This window comes from Artibeus jamaicensis, unplaced genomic scaffold, assembly GCF_021234435.1.
Source record: "Artibeus jamaicensis isolate MK-2021 breed Jamaican fruit bat unplaced genomic scaffold, CSHL_Jam_final contig_415, whole genome shotgun sequence".
NCBI classification, from domain to species: Eukaryota; Metazoa; Chordata; class Mammalia; order Chiroptera; family Phyllostomidae; genus Artibeus; species Artibeus jamaicensis.
This window is the reverse complement of record NW_026521823.1, coordinates 41,765,224-41,780,273: the sequence shown is the minus strand read 5'-3', so window position 1 is coordinate 41,780,273 and position 15,050 is coordinate 41,765,224. Positions and strand designations below refer to the sequence as shown.

Sequence of the window (15,050 nt, the reverse complement as noted above, 5' to 3'; positions counted from 1 at the left end):
TGACCCCGAAACAATGACCACGCAGGGACAGGGTGCTCATTAAAAGCACTGGTCAGGGAAAACCACTCTCCAGCAACCAGACTGCCCAACAGCATTTTCCCCTTTAAGAACTTACTCTATTCTCCAGAACTGTTCATTGGAGGTGATCTGAAAGTTCAACATTAAACACGTGAGCAGTTAATGCAATCACGACCCTACGACTTCCCATTCCCACTACATTTTGGTGGTGGGAAGGAAGCAGAGAGGGGGGCACACAGTCCGCCGTGACCACCATTCACACATTTAACTCGGAGGGCCACAGGCCTCAGCGACATGTCACCACAACAGGTGGTCACTCCGGCAAGCCTGCCCGTAGGGGAAAGGCAGCCCCTCAAGGCTCCTGTGCAGTTGGGGCTACTGAAGCACAGCCAGGAGCCGACCACTGCAGCGTGACACCCACAGAAACCAACCAAATGCCCACTGTGACAGTCCTGAGATCAGAGCCTTTCCATGGGAGAAGAAACACCATCTTCCGCAGACTCCCACGTAAGCCATGTTACACTTTAAAGGGGTGTGTGGATAACAAAGCACAAAGCAGGGCAGGTAAGAAGTACTTACTTAGAGGCGGGTCATTCGTCCTCCAAGGGAAAAAAGCTTCCTTTGGCTTCAGAAGTGACCAACTTCACACTTTTACACAAATTTTGGGATCCAGACCCTGAAGCAGGCCAGACATTCTACCCCTCCTCCACCGAGGTCCACGGGAGCCCTGGGCCGGCGGCGGGGGTGGTGAGCAGAGAGGAGAGGAAGAGGCGGTGTGGCCAGGCCTTACTTTCCAGACAAAAGATAAAGATCGAGAACTGAGGCGCTGGGCCCCAGCGGGGAGCAGACACCCCAAGACGGCAGAAGTGTCCTCTGAAACGGACACTTCCCAGAAAGACACCTTCAGGAACGCAAACAGAGGACTGCAGTTCTCAGGCTCTTCCCCGGGGCGCCCGGCCTGTGGTGTGCTGCTGCGCTGACGTGATCGTCACGACGCACTCCTTCCCCACACCAAATCGGAAACTTACTTGAATCCATAAATACTGTCACACTAAGAGCAACTCCAATGGGAGAAAGCACAAAAAATAGTAGGAGTGACATTGAGAAAGATTCTGAGCTTGGGATGGTCCATATTGAAAACTGAGGGAATGATGGACTCTCTGTACTGGATACATGCCATGTCCCCGAGGTGCACGCGAGGCCCAGGCACACGCACACTCCCACGTACACACGCACGTGCCCACACACGCTCGGTTCAGTCTCACTTAACTTTGGACCTGGTCCCGACTAACCCCCGCCACAGTCCCCCCAGGCCCAGCGCACAAGAGACAGCCAAGAGCAGCCGCTCTGACAGGCCGTGGCAGCCAGGTGCTGGCCTGAGTGGCACCGACCGCCCTCCGTCCACCGCAGCCAGGCCCTGCAGGAGGAGTCGGCTCACGGCCTCCTCCCCACAGTCCCCAAACTGCTCTCCTTCCACAGGACAGAAAAAGATTCCGTTTCTCGAGTTGCTGACAGGTGCGATTGCTAATGACACGCATGTCTGGGAGCGACTTCAAGTGCCTTCAATCAAGTTCTGGTAACAAAAATATTTTTTTAAGATTGTATGTTTTTTTTTAAGAGAGGAAAGGAGGGAGAAAGAGAGAGACATCAATGTGTGGTTGCCTCTGGCACGCCCCCAACTGGGGACCTGGCCCACAACCCAGGCACGTGCCCTGACTAGGAATCAAAGCAATGACCCTTTGGCTCTCAGGCTGGCATTCGATCTACTGAGCCACACCAGCCAAGGGAAAAAGGAAATATCGGAAGTTTGTATTAAGGGAAAAGAACCACTTCGAGAAGGAAAAACTCATCTACTTCACACACGTACAGTGCACCTTCCTCACGATGACTAGCCCTGTCTTCCCTACTCCACCCGAAAGACGTGAGTCTCAAGCAGGACAATCCTGCTCACAAAAGACACTTGGCAGTGTCTGGAGGGATTTTCGTTTGTTACAACTGAGGTTGCCACTAGCTAGAGAGAGCACAGAGGCCAGGACGCTGCTAAACATCGTAACTGCATCTGACAGCCTCCCCCGGCAAAGGCTCACTGGACCCAAAATGCCAACCGTGCTGTGGTGAGAAACCCGGAGCACGAACAAAGCCCACAGGACCCTGAGCACAAACACCCAGCAGTTCTCTCTCAATCGTAAGAACTACTGAATGGGGGGCGGGGGGGGGGGCTTGCCTGGTTTCCCAGTGTAAATGACTTAGCAATTGTTACAGGCTAATGAGAAGGACGTATAAGAAAAGCACCCAAGGAACAGCACCCAGTGAAATATGAAGAAAGGGGAGGCTGAAACAGACCTCTGAAGGGTGCAGTATCAAAGGAAAAGGCAACCCCAAGCTAGAAGCTATCACTGGATTTCACTCCACTCTAAGTATGCATCATGTTCCACAGAAGCAACAAAAGTGGGGAACATAACACAATGCAAGACTTCCACCCTCCAGAACTCTGCATAACCTCGCGTCTCACCTCGGGGGGGGGGGGGGGGGCCTTGGGGGGCAGCAGACGGTCAATCTTCAAGACTGCAAAGCTCTTTTCAAAACACACTTGCAGACTCGGTTTCCAGAGAAAGGCACACTCACATAAACCACAAATGCACCAAGTGTGGCGACGCGCCTTTGTTTCATACGGATTTAATTTTAAGACCCAGATCCAGCCCTGGCTGGTGTGGCTCAGTGGACTGAGTGTGGGCTGCGAACCGAAGGGTCGCCGGCTTAATTCCCAGTCAGGGCACATGCCTGGGCTGCCAGCAGGTCCAGGTCCCTGGTGGGGGCACATGAGAGGCAATGACACATTGACATTTCTCTCCCTCTTTCCCCCTTCCCCTCTAAAAATAAATAAATAAAATCCTAAAAACAAAAAAAAGACGCAGATCCGAAGACGGCTCCCACCCTGGGTGCAAACACGTGAGGTCAGGGCACCCCTGGGTCGGCTGACAGCACCGTGCACACTGCAGAATGGTCCTGGAGTCGCTGTGCTGTGCTCTGAGGAAAATCCAGGAACCGTGTGGTTTAAAATTCCCACTTCGTGAAAAGGGCATTTGAAACGCGTGGGACGTGCCTCACACCACAACTCAAGTTAACGACGCAGGTAGGCTCACAACCCAGGCTGGCGAGACATTCCATCCCACCAGCCGGACCTCAGGCCCCACCACCGGGGGCCGGGCAGAACTGCCCTCCCTGCATTTTCACCTGCACCGGCCCATGCACCTGGGTCTCCAGCACTCTGCTAATGCTCCTCATTCTCACCTGTTCCGAACCACAAGCACCCAGCGCTGGGCCTCTCTGCTCCAAAGGGCGGCCGGTCGGCCGTGCCGAGTACAGCCAAGGTGTATTTTAAGCTATCCTGGTTGTGTTCCAGAATACTAAGTGAGGCCGAGCTGACTGCCGTAAAGCCGGCCAGATGCTAGCCCAGGCTGCCCTTCAGAGACGGGAGAGGAAACCTCCGCTTCCACAATGGCAGAAACCCCCAAAGCCCCCCCCCCCCCCAAGCTTCCCACCGCAGGGAAAAGCCGTGGGAGAAAACACAACAAAAAAAGACAACTTCCCTTTCAAGATGTTGGTGTGAACAGAAAGGGACCCATCATTCCCTCTGGGGCATCGCGCTGACAGAACACTCCCCCCTTCGGGATATCCAACAGCACAAAGACCTGCCCCTCGACGAGCCAGAGGACGTTTACCACGTGGCATCTTCCAACACACAGGTTGGTGGGGCCAACCACCTATTTTTAAGTCACTTTAAATCACTTATCTACAGGCCTACCCAAACACCACCTCCCACAGTGAGGCAGTACCTAATCACCCCCTTTCAAACTGCAACGACCCCCCCTCAATGTGGTCCTCCATTTGGCTCCACCCTGCTTGGTTTCTTCTTCTCACCCCACATACTACACAATTCATTTCCCACCTGCCTCCCAGCACTGAAGAGGACAGGTATTTCTACGTTCACAACTGTATCCCCAGTGCCTAGTACAGTGCACCTAGCACGCCACAGATGCTCAGTAAGTATCAGCTGAAACAAATGAAATCACACACTTGTCCATCCCTACTTAATGAAGCAGTTTTAAGACAATCTTCTGCTCCCCACGTTATTAAGAAACAACTGTCCACCTGCACTGTGGAATCTCGGTCTAGCCCTTCATTTCACAATGAAAATGGACATGGAAACAGTGTGAGGGCCCTGGCCCGGTGGCTCAACGGCCCGGCTGGGGCATTGTCCTGTAACTAAAGGTTGTGGTTCAATTCCTGGTCAGGGCACATGCCTAGGTAGCAGGTCCAGAAGTGATCAGGAGGCAACCCCATCAATGTTTCTCTCACCCCCTCCTCTCTCTCTAAAAGAGACTCAAACTCAGCCTCTGCACGTGCCACTGCCTCCTCTGTACAGTGAGGATAACTCCTACCCCACTGTGATGGCCAGGGACACCAAATGAGGTGACACGGGGGAAAGGTATGCAGTGCTCCTACAGAGCATCACTTGTCACCACACCATGCTGACCTGACCCAAGTCGTAAGAGCTCGTTAGCAGCACAATCCAAGTAAGAGTTCCAGACCCGACTCCCAGCCCGGGGACCTTCGTGTTACGAAGCAAGGCCTCGGATGGCCCATCCAGGGCCAGCTTACCCTTCCACCTCGTTCAAGGCCTCTCCACCTTTGGGCAGCAGAGAATGGTAGCCCCTCTCCTCCAGCAAAGTGCACCCGTGTGCACCAACACAAACCTCCTGCAGGCCAGGCGGTCGGTCCACAGGCCCTGGGTGGGGGACCCACTGATACCACAGCTGTGCCCCTGAGCTGCCCTGGGCAATTTTCATTACTTATTTTAATGAGTAACAATTCACGCCTTCGTGCTCCCCACTAAGAGGCTGGATCCAAGGGAACACCAAGAGCAGACGCCAGGAACCTGAGTTAAGAACGCTGCCCCATCATCACGCCGATGCAGTGAGGACTCGAACCACCACCACGTCCAGGAAGGGCGGCAGAAGCAGCAGGTGCTCAAAGGCTGAGAGCTCAGGACAAAAAGCGGATGGACAATCACACCATTTTTATTGTGCTGCCATACTATACAAGAACTGCTCAGATGATGTTACAGAACTGCTTTCAAACCGTCACTGAGAGGCACCACGACCTCTTCCCGGAAGAAAATATGCCCAAGGTGTCTGGGATGGAATTTCTGTCCCCGGCTCCAACCCCATCTCCATTCACTCCAGACCAGATTATACACAATGATTCCATCCTCCCCACCTTGCTTACTTTGGTCAAGTAACAGACTGTATTCTGTAAAAATAATGTGCCTGGAAAAAAACAAAACCATATTAAATCTTCAGGGAGATGAGTAACAACTACCGAACACAGCGCCACTGATCCGCTGCTGCCCAACGGTACTCCACACCTGTCTGGAAACCCCACGAACACTCGCCCTATGGCACAAACACACCGGAGAGCGCCTGGCAATCTCCACGCTTGTTAACAGCTTCTATCTGAGTGGTGGCATCATGGTAACTTTAATTCTCTTACCTATATTTTGTTTTCATTTTCAAGTTTTACATAATGTTTATATATTATTTTTTAAATCAGAAATTTTGAACAACTTAAAGCATTGCCTAAACGTTCACAGATTTTTGCTCTGATGATTACAGAACCGCAGTGTGGGAAGTGGGAAGCAACATACAAGGCCTTACCCGTATCTACCGCCAAACAAAAACTAAGTATATTGACTCTTCCAAGGAAATCCTGTACATTCAAGGTTTATGAACCAAGTTTTTTTAACGTGCAAAAAAATAATATCCATGCTTGGGGGATGGTTCTCTAAGTGGGAGGTCTTGACCTCTCTCAGAACTGTAGCGTGAATTCTCCTAGCCCTTCCTTCTAAAGATTGCTTCACTTCAAAGAGAAGCCAAGTCCTTGAGGATTCTGCTTCCTACATTTCCTAAATCCAGGAGTTCAGCTTGGAGGTCCAGAGTAAAATGAAATCTTTCCCACCAGTGGAAACTGGCTTCCTAAAAAAAGCTAACATCCAATTTCTACCGCTTGGTATTATTCGTCGGTTCTATCTTTTAAGGTTGCCATAAGTTAAGTACAGCCTTTTCAGCTGGCTTAACATAGTTTTTCGTTTTGGGGGTTTTTTTAAAAAGAAAGATCTTCCACTGAATCATAAATTCTAACCAAGGGACTGTGTCTCAAACTGTCAGGACAATAAAGTATTAAATGAAAAACTCACCTAAACAAAATAAAAATAAATTTATTTATACTTAGACAATCAAAACTGACAGCATTCTTGGTGAGTTCTCCAGTCACGGAGTCAAATTTGTCACAAACCTAAAAGTAAATTTTTTAATTTTAATTTCTGGTAGCGACTGAAATTTTTAAGTTAAATTTTACATTAACCATTTCAAAACACACCTTACCTGAGGAACGCGAAGGGCCACACAGGTGTAAGTAGTTATCAAAATGGAGCCCAAATACCCACTCCTGCTGCAGTATTTGGAGGCCCAGACCCTCCCCCAGAGAGGGCGGCCTCCCAGAACATCTCAGACAGCCCATCACTCACCTGCAGCTGACTTTTCATGTTACCCATACAAATTTGACCTCTTCTCTCAGCTTGCACTTCCTTTAGGAATTACATTACACTCGCTAATCCTCAGAAATACAGTTTATTTCTCCCAATGCAACACAAGTTATTTAGAGATGACTCTACCTAATGAGACAATTAGTTACCTCTACTTTTCCATCAACAAAATGGGAATAAATGGGTTTTGAAGGGTGAGTTTTCCCACAGTACTTGTGGAACGAGTCCGTAAACTCTGAAACATGTAATCTGCAAGCAAGAAAAATGGGCCGCGGCCGCCCTTTCGCGGCCAGCGCCCCAGACGCGCGGTTTCGGGCAGAACCTCCCAAACAAACAGCCACCATTTTGAGCCCCAGGATCTGAACCGCTCACGGTCTTAAGCCAACCGAAGAGAACCACAGAGTTGCCCGAATAATGGTGGGACCGCTCCTGACTTTTAGCATTCCCCAACCTTTCCTTTCTGCGGCCCTGTTTCTCTGCTTGAGTCAACAAACAGTTGTCCCACGAAAATTTTTAGGAAAAAGCATGCTTTTTGCAGTCTCGATCAAACTTTGAAAATAAACACTGTGATGCTACCTAAAATACCCCAGTGACGACTCCTTCCTAAAAACAGAAGCAGCACGCGAAGTAATCACATTGTTTCAATCAGTTTACGGAACCAAGAAGCCAGTAAATGGCTCTAGTTATCAGCCTGCATTCCTCTTCATTCTCCCACCCTGGCCCTTTTGATCTTTTTATTTTCCCGATTTCATTAACTCTGCTATAAGAGCGAGTTCCCATACTTCATTCATAGGAGAAGCAAATAATATTTCCGCTAACGACTCAATATCTAAAAATAAAAGCGAGGCAAAAAAATCTTGAAGGAGTAAACGAACTAAAATCAATACGAAAATGGCAGAAAGTGAGATAGGTGGGGGCGGGGAGGCCACGACCACGATTCGCTCCTCCAAACGGGTGACTCCTATTTTGATGACTCCATCGGCGAACTCCAATGCAGAACTGGAAAGAAAAACTGACCCACCGTTTGCATCCACCTTTGTGCAAAGGCACAAGGTGGGAAGTTACTACGCACATTGCTATAGGCGACCGCGCGATGCAACCTGCCGACCAATCAAATATTTCACACCGCCTTCCAAAATTAAAAATAAAAGAAAGAAGGATGCGGGTGCTGCGGGGCTGGTCGCTCTTCAAGGCGACCGGGTCCCTTCCGTCCCCCACTCTCCCGCCACCAGCCCTGCCGCGAGGAGCCCGGTCGAGCGCGGCGCTCACAAAGCCTCGGGCGTGAGCGCCTTTGGCCAGGCCAGAGCCGCCCCTCTCCTGCCGCGATAATGGTGGCGAAGCCGACCCCAAAGCTCCGCAGGTCCCGGCAAAAGGAGGGCCGCCCGTTCCGAGTGAAGAGGCGCCGTTCAAAAATAACGGGAGTCCTAAAGTTTCCCTCCGCGGCCCCGCAGTCCCGACTCTGCCCGGCGTGCCCGCCGAGGTGGGGACGCGCCTCGCCCGGCCCCGCCCGGTGTCCGGTCCCGCGGGCAGCTGCCGCGCCGCTCCCGCGTCCTGAGAGAGAGCTCTCGGAGACCAAAGAGCACGGCGGTCCCACTCCCACAAAAGCGCGCTCGGCCGCCCGCCGCCCGCTCCGCCTCGCTAGAGCAGGCGCGGTGCGCGCGGCGGCTGCCCGCCCCTGTCCCGAGCCCGACTCCTGCCCCGGCCGGTCCGCACTGAGCCCTCCGCCGGGAGCCTCTCCCCTCCGCGCGGAATCGGGCGCCGCGCGCCGCCGCTCACCTCGATCTCGAAGTCGGGCAGGCGGAACGCTGTGCGAAAGAGCGAGCAGAAGTGCGCGATGGCCGGGACTTCCCACCAGGAGCGGAGCTCGCCCAACCCGGCCGCGCCGCCCTCCTCCGGGCACATCTCCCGGCCCCGGCGCTGGCGGCCGCAGCGCCGGCCCCGAGCTCGACGCGCACCTCGCGGCCCCACGCTGCCTGCCGGACTCCCGCCTCAGCTCCGCGGGCGGGGGCAGGGGCGCGGGCGGCGGCTCCTCCCGCTGCCGCCGCCGCTCGGCGTAAGCATGGGCTAAGAGCGGGCGCGGGGGGCGACGGCTCGCCCGAGTCACTGAGGCGGCTGAGGCTCCGGCTGCCCGCGGGCTCGGCGCCCGCGCCCCATCCCGCGACGGCCGCCCCCAGCGGGTCCGATGCAATCACCGCGCGGCCGGCGCACACAGATGGGGCTGGGGGTGGGGCGGGGCCGGAGCGAGGCCCGGGGGCGGGGCCGCCACGAGGAGGGGGCGGGGCCGCCCCGCCACAACAACAACCCCGCCCCCACCGCGGATGGGACAGCTGCACGGGAAGAGAGGGGGAGGGGAGAGTGAACTGAGCACCCCAAGAGGCAGTGTGAGTGGACACGGGCGAGGGGCACCCCAGGGGCAGCCCGGAGAACCATTCCGCTTCCCAGGTGTTCTGGACTGAGGAGTTGAATGACTTTCAGGAGTGAGGACAATGACGTTCTCCCGCCCACCCCCCACTTGGCCTTAGTGGTCGCATCCTTTTAAAGGGTCCGCGGCGTGATGCTTTCCTTTGGGGCCAGATGCAGAAGGACGCACGTGTGGGAGTTCGGTTATTATTGGTGCGGAGGGTAGCACGGAAGAACCTGCGGACGGGGCACTGAGCAAATCGAAGGCCTCGAGAAATTAAGTGGTTTCCACATGTTCCTGAACACTTTTACTCCATCCGAGAAGCAGTAAGGAGCTCTAAAGTGGCTCTTTTCTCCGAGGGAAGAAGGCGGCGGGGCCGGTAGAGCTGGAACCCAGTGGGATGGAGGCTGGAGCGCAGCAGGAAGGGTGGGGTAGGGGAGGCACCAATCAGCCGAAGCGCGGGGGAGCGATCCCTCCCACCACCGCCCCCTCTCTCCCCGGGAATGGGCTCGTGTGACCGCCCTAGAGAAGCCGAGCTTGGAGCCCGGAGATACCCTGGCTGCAGACTGGCTGCCTGGAAGGGTGTGCGCTGTGTAGTGAGAAAGTTTGGGGGATGGGAACGGGGAGTTAGTCTGAGGAGTGGATTCTGGTGGGGGTGGGGACATGCGCGCCTTAGGCTGAGAGGATACTCGAGCAGAAGGGTGGGTGTTGCGGGGTCTACTTTATAAATGTTGCGTTCTACACTGTGTTAGAATTCTGCTAATCCCGAAGAGAAAAAAAAATAGTCACCTCCAAAAAACTAATTGAATGTCCAGATTATTTGAAATGGTCACTGCAGTTACGTATCACGTTGACCAAAAAGTTTGTTTTCCGTAAGATGACTCTAGGAGCGCTTAATTGCCTTTAACTTAGAAACAATTTTGTTAGGTTGTATTGTGCAGCTGTCATATCAGTGTGCATTTTTTTTTAATTTATCAAAATTGAAGAATTTTTGTGAAGCTATTTTAATATGGAAGGTGGAAGAAAATATGCAACATCTTTCGCTTATTATGCTTTATTATTTCAAGAAAGATAAAAACGGAACCGAAAGGCAAAAAAATAAAAATTTGTGCAGTGTGTGGAGAGGGTGCTGTAACTGATCAAAAGTGTCAAAAGTGGTTTGCTGGCGATTTCTCACAAAACAATGCAGCCTGGTCAGATGGACCAGTTGAAGTTGAAAATGATAAACTCGAGACGTTAATTGAGAACAATCAAGGTTCTAACACGCAGGAGGCAGCCGGCATTCTCAAAATACCCAAATCAATAAAGTTACCGGTGGAAATGAAAAATGTGTCTTTTACTTTATGGAAAAAAAACAAGCCCAATATTTAGCAAGTGCATTCTAAAGTCTCAAGGGGTCTGAGTGGGTTCTGGATTCCACCTCTCAGGCAGGAAGCGCTAGCCCTGAAGTTAATCGAATGCTTACTGTGTGACCGGTGCAGCCACAAAGTGTGTGGCGGGGAAACCAAAGGTCCTCTTCTGCCTTTAGTCAGTGTGAAGTCTGCAGAGAACCGCAAGCAGGATGGATGTTATATGATAGATTTGGAACAGGCTGTGTGGGTACTTGCCTCCCACCTCTGCATATCCTTATTCTGGTAGTTTCAATAACCTGTTTTGTTTTTGTAAGGCAGCAATTTTCAAAAATCCAACTTCTTAAGGAAAATGTATATTTAAGTGTATCTTTTATGAATCAACTAATTTCAAAATTCTTTTATCTTTTAAGACGCTCTGCCCTTCCCCAGAGAAACAGCCCAAAAGTGCTACAATTTTGTTCATTACCTGGAACAGTGATTTAAAATGCAGCTCCAAATTGTACTATTTACTTTCATCATCTTTAACAAAAACATACATCTAAAGAGCAAAGGCTACATTTTGGTGTGTTTATGAAGCACGGCTACCAAGTGGATACCCTGTTAATAGACCAGGTGTAAGAAGGGTGACCAGCCCCTGTAGAATTCATCCCATAACCTGAATTAGATGTTTTCTAGACTTTTTCCCTTGTCCTTCATTTCCCCACAGGTCAGTTCGACTTTCCACGCTTTCTTATTGGAGGGTCACCCCTCTCCTTCACACTTGTTTCTAACCCATTACATCCTGACTGTTCCTTCGTTTCCCAGGTTCCTCCCTGTGTCTTCTTGCTTCTATCTTTTCTCATTGTTTCATTGGGCCACTTAATTGTCATTACTGGCCAGCTGCCTGATAGTGCCTAGAACGTCCATACCAGAAAGCAGAAAACTAAGATGTCTTGGTCACCACTACGTTTGAACTCCAGTTACAACCCTCCCTGACACCTCCACTTGAAAGCTACTCTGCTGCCCTCGCCCCTCCTCCACGCCACCGCCCAATCCTGGCCATCGGTGATTTTCAGCCTCTTTCATCTCACAGGCCACATAAACTAATTGCTAACATGCTGCAGCACACCAAAAAACATCTTTTTTGCTAATCTGACAAAAATAGGTATAATTTTCATTGTTTTACATAAAATAATAATAGTAATTACGTACCCTTTTTTGCTCCAGAGTGACTTTTAAAAATCAGGTGCTTACACTTGCATATAAGCCTTTCTGGTACCAAGAACTGACCGATCAAACACAAAATTATTACACGAGGTGACCAATAGGATGCAACTCTATTATACGACCCACATATTTATGGTTCAACACAGGGCATGCACATCAGATGGCTTCTGCACCGTGGCTGGTGTAATTTTTTTGTTTGACAATCCAAGAGAAAACAGGTCAGTGCCCCTGACTAAATAGTCAGGTGCTGCGTGCTTTAAAGTGTTGCGGCCCACGGGTGGGGCGCTACACACACCTGTTCAAAATCCCTGCTGGGAATCAACAAAGCTGTGGTGGAACTGGAAGTGCCCCCTGGTGGTGGTGGCCCGGGTCTCTCCCTGTCTCTTCCTGGTGATTTGCCTCCTGGACCTCTTTCTTCTGAGAGTCTCTTCTCAGTGGCAGGCACATGAACTTGAGACCTATTTCTTCCTGTCCACCTCCACTTCTGGCTCAGTGTCTGTGGTTCTTGCTTGGTTGCTTACCCCACTGGGCTCTCCACTCACCCCAGCTTCCGCCCACAGCCTGGACCCCATCCAGGTCTGAAGAGTCAATGAGCCTTTGGTGTCTTGGGTGCAGGGAAAGGGTGGCCAAGTGTTCCCAGAGTTCTAATGGGAGCCTCCATTGGAATTAATACCCTGGACCTTTGACCCTGCCTTGAACATCTGCCCCGCCTTTTCCTCCTCCCCCAACCCCCCCCCCACCAGCCTGGAGGGATTTAACTGCCCCAGCTCTATTTTCTGGATGTGCTTCCAACCTAATCTCCTGGAACCCAGATTACTGACCCCTGTACTTGCTTATGGGACACTCACCCCGACCCCTTCCTTGCTCCTGTTGCTTTCAAGTGGTTTTCTCACCCCTGGCGTTTTCCAACCTGGCCAGTTACTTCACCCTCTATGCTTTCATGTGTCATCTCCCCAAAAAACATACACAGCTCCTACCCGCTTCCCTGCTTCTCTCCACTGCCTTTAACCTCAGCTGACCTTGAAAGTACCAAGCGGCTCTTTCTGGATCCGGAGGAGCAGGCGGTGCCATCAGAGGAGAGGACCCTCCACCTGCACAAGGACCGGAAGGTTGGGCACCCGGAGCCCAACAGCCAGAACGTCCACCTAGGCTGTTGGTCAGGTTGTAGAGGGTTCTGGCCGTAGGAATCAACTCCACCTTCAACCAAGTGGTGCTGAAGAGGTTGTTCATGAGTCACTCACCGGCCGCCTCCGTCCCTTTCCCCGACAACCCACAGGATGAAGCTCCTGGCTGGGAGGGCAAACCCGCTGTGGCTATAGAGATGATAACCTGTGACACGCGTGTGAAGGAGGTGCCCAGCCTCAGTGTGTGTGTCGCGCGTGGGAGCAGCCGCTGAAGCGGACTCCCGGCTGGCCCTGGGCTCCCTCAAGGGCAGTGGCACCATCCTACTCTAAGGTCCTTGAGGACAGAGACATGTACAGGCATCTGGGCATGTTCCAGGGACCCATAACCGGTGTGCCCTCCAAAGGCTGGGAGTCGCAGTGTGCCAGAGGTGTGGGCCAGGCGTGGAGACAAAAACTAACCCCAGATCCTGCCTTCTCATTAAAAAGATTCTGAATGCTGAAAAAAAACTGCCAAGAAGCAATTCTCTTTCATATTTACACCCTTCAGCTCCATAGCCTCTTCTAAATAAATGGTTTCCATTTGAAAAAGCACATACGCTCTCTGGTCACTTGGATCCCCTTCAAGATGGTAAAGGAGCTAAGAGGATTGCCTGGGCGCTCATCCCATGGAAGACAGAATTTTTGATTCTAGAAACTTTAAATAGTTTCTAGGGAGAAGCTTAAAGTAGATGGGAAACTGGAAGTCTTGGGAATGTTGTTCACACCGAACGCATCAAGAATAAAACACAGCCCTGGCTGGTGTGGCTCAGTGGACTGAGCTCCAGTTTGCAAACCAAAGGATCACAGTTCGATTCCCAGTCGGGCACATGCTTGGGTTTCAGGCCAGTTCCCAGCAGGGGATGCACAAGAGGCAACCACACATGGATATTTCTCTCCCTCTCTTTTTCCCTTCCCCTCTAAAGATAAATAAATAAAATCTTAAACCAAAAAAAAAAAAAAAGTGTGTGAGAACAAGAAATAGATAAAGTAGAGATGGACTTTTCATATATCAGTGAATAAAGCACATAGCCCTCTGTGTGATAAGCTCCCGTCTCTTATTTCGGCGTCTGCTGTTTGCCTGCTGCTGACCGCCCTCAGACAGCTGCTGCCCGCGGAACTTAAATAGCTTATCGCTGGTGGAGAGTTTCCCCGGCTTTCTGAAAGTCACTGCTTTTACAAAGGTCCTCAGGTTAAGGAATGTGGCACTCTATAGGAAATAATGAATAAAGCACAGTTTGGGATATAACTTTATATACTAGGATATTATTTAAATTAAAAACAAGGCCCTGGCCAGGTAGCTCAGTGGATTAAGAATTTGTATCAATATGTCAAGGTTGTGGGTTCAATCCCCAGTCAGGGCACACACAGGAAACCACCAATGAATGCGTCAATAAGTAGAACAACAAATCAATGTTTCTCTCTCTCCCCCTCCCTTTCTCTCTCTAAAAAAATGATTAAAATTTTAAAATAAAAATAAAAATTCAAGAACACACAATCATTAGTTTGGCTAGTCAGTTTTGCTTATTAATGTTCCAAAAATATTTATACACTTGACCCTGGAACAAGACAGGTTTGAACAGCACAGGTCTACTTATACACTGATTTTTTACAATAAATAAATACAGTACTAGAAATATTTTTTCTTTTCCTTATGATTTGTCTGATAACATTGTCTTTTCTCTAGCTTACTTTATTATAAGAATACAGTATTAATACATATAACACACGAAATGTGTTAATCGACTGTTTTGTCACAGGCAAGGCTCCCAGGCTACAGGAGGCCGTCAGCAGTTAAGTTCGGGGGAAGTTGGAAGTTCCACTTGGATTTTTGACTGTGCAGGGGGTTGACGCCCCTAACTCCCAAGGGCTGTTCAAGGGTCAACTGTATATTTCTTTGCAAAATATGCAGTAATTTCAGCAGCGACGGAATTTATATAGGTTTCTGGAGAATAATATGAGAAACGAGGCACTTTTTTTTTTTCTTTTAACTGAGCATTTATTGAATTAAATGGTTCTAGCCACATGGCTACGATACTCAGGCCCGTGCAATCCCAGGTGCAGGTAGGTGGGCCATTCACCTTGACTTTGCCTTCTCTCCCCAGACCCTCAATGGAAACGGGAAAGTGAAGAGTCCCAGGTGGAAGATGTGCGACAGGGTGCTGCTCCCTGGTAACTAGGCTCACAGGCGGAGGCGGGCCTGGAGTCCGGAGCTCTCACAAAATCCAAAGTAGAGGCCTCTGCCCGTTCTTGGAGGAAAGCCAGACTGCCATAAACCCTCGGAGTCCTGCAGTACGTAGGCTTCTCTG

The 15,050-nt window shown here is 50.8% G+C and overlaps 1 protein-coding gene across 2 annotated transcripts in view; it reads right to left on the bottom strand.

The window, feature by feature from the left end:
* LOC119044377 (chromatin remodeling regulator CECR2) overlaps positions 1-8,818 on the bottom strand; it is an 89,509-nt gene extending 80,691 nt beyond the window's left edge. For both annotated transcript variants that reach the window (XM_053665579.1, XM_037138679.2), the window contains exon 1: positions 8,399-8,818. In XM_053665579.1, coding sequence (XP_053521554.1) covers positions 8,399-8,524 — 126 coding nt within the window. In that variant the 5' untranslated portion in view covers positions 8,525-8,818. The remainder of the gene's footprint in view (positions 1-8,398) is intronic.
* Between the last annotated feature and the right edge of the window lie 6,232 nt (positions 8,819-15,050).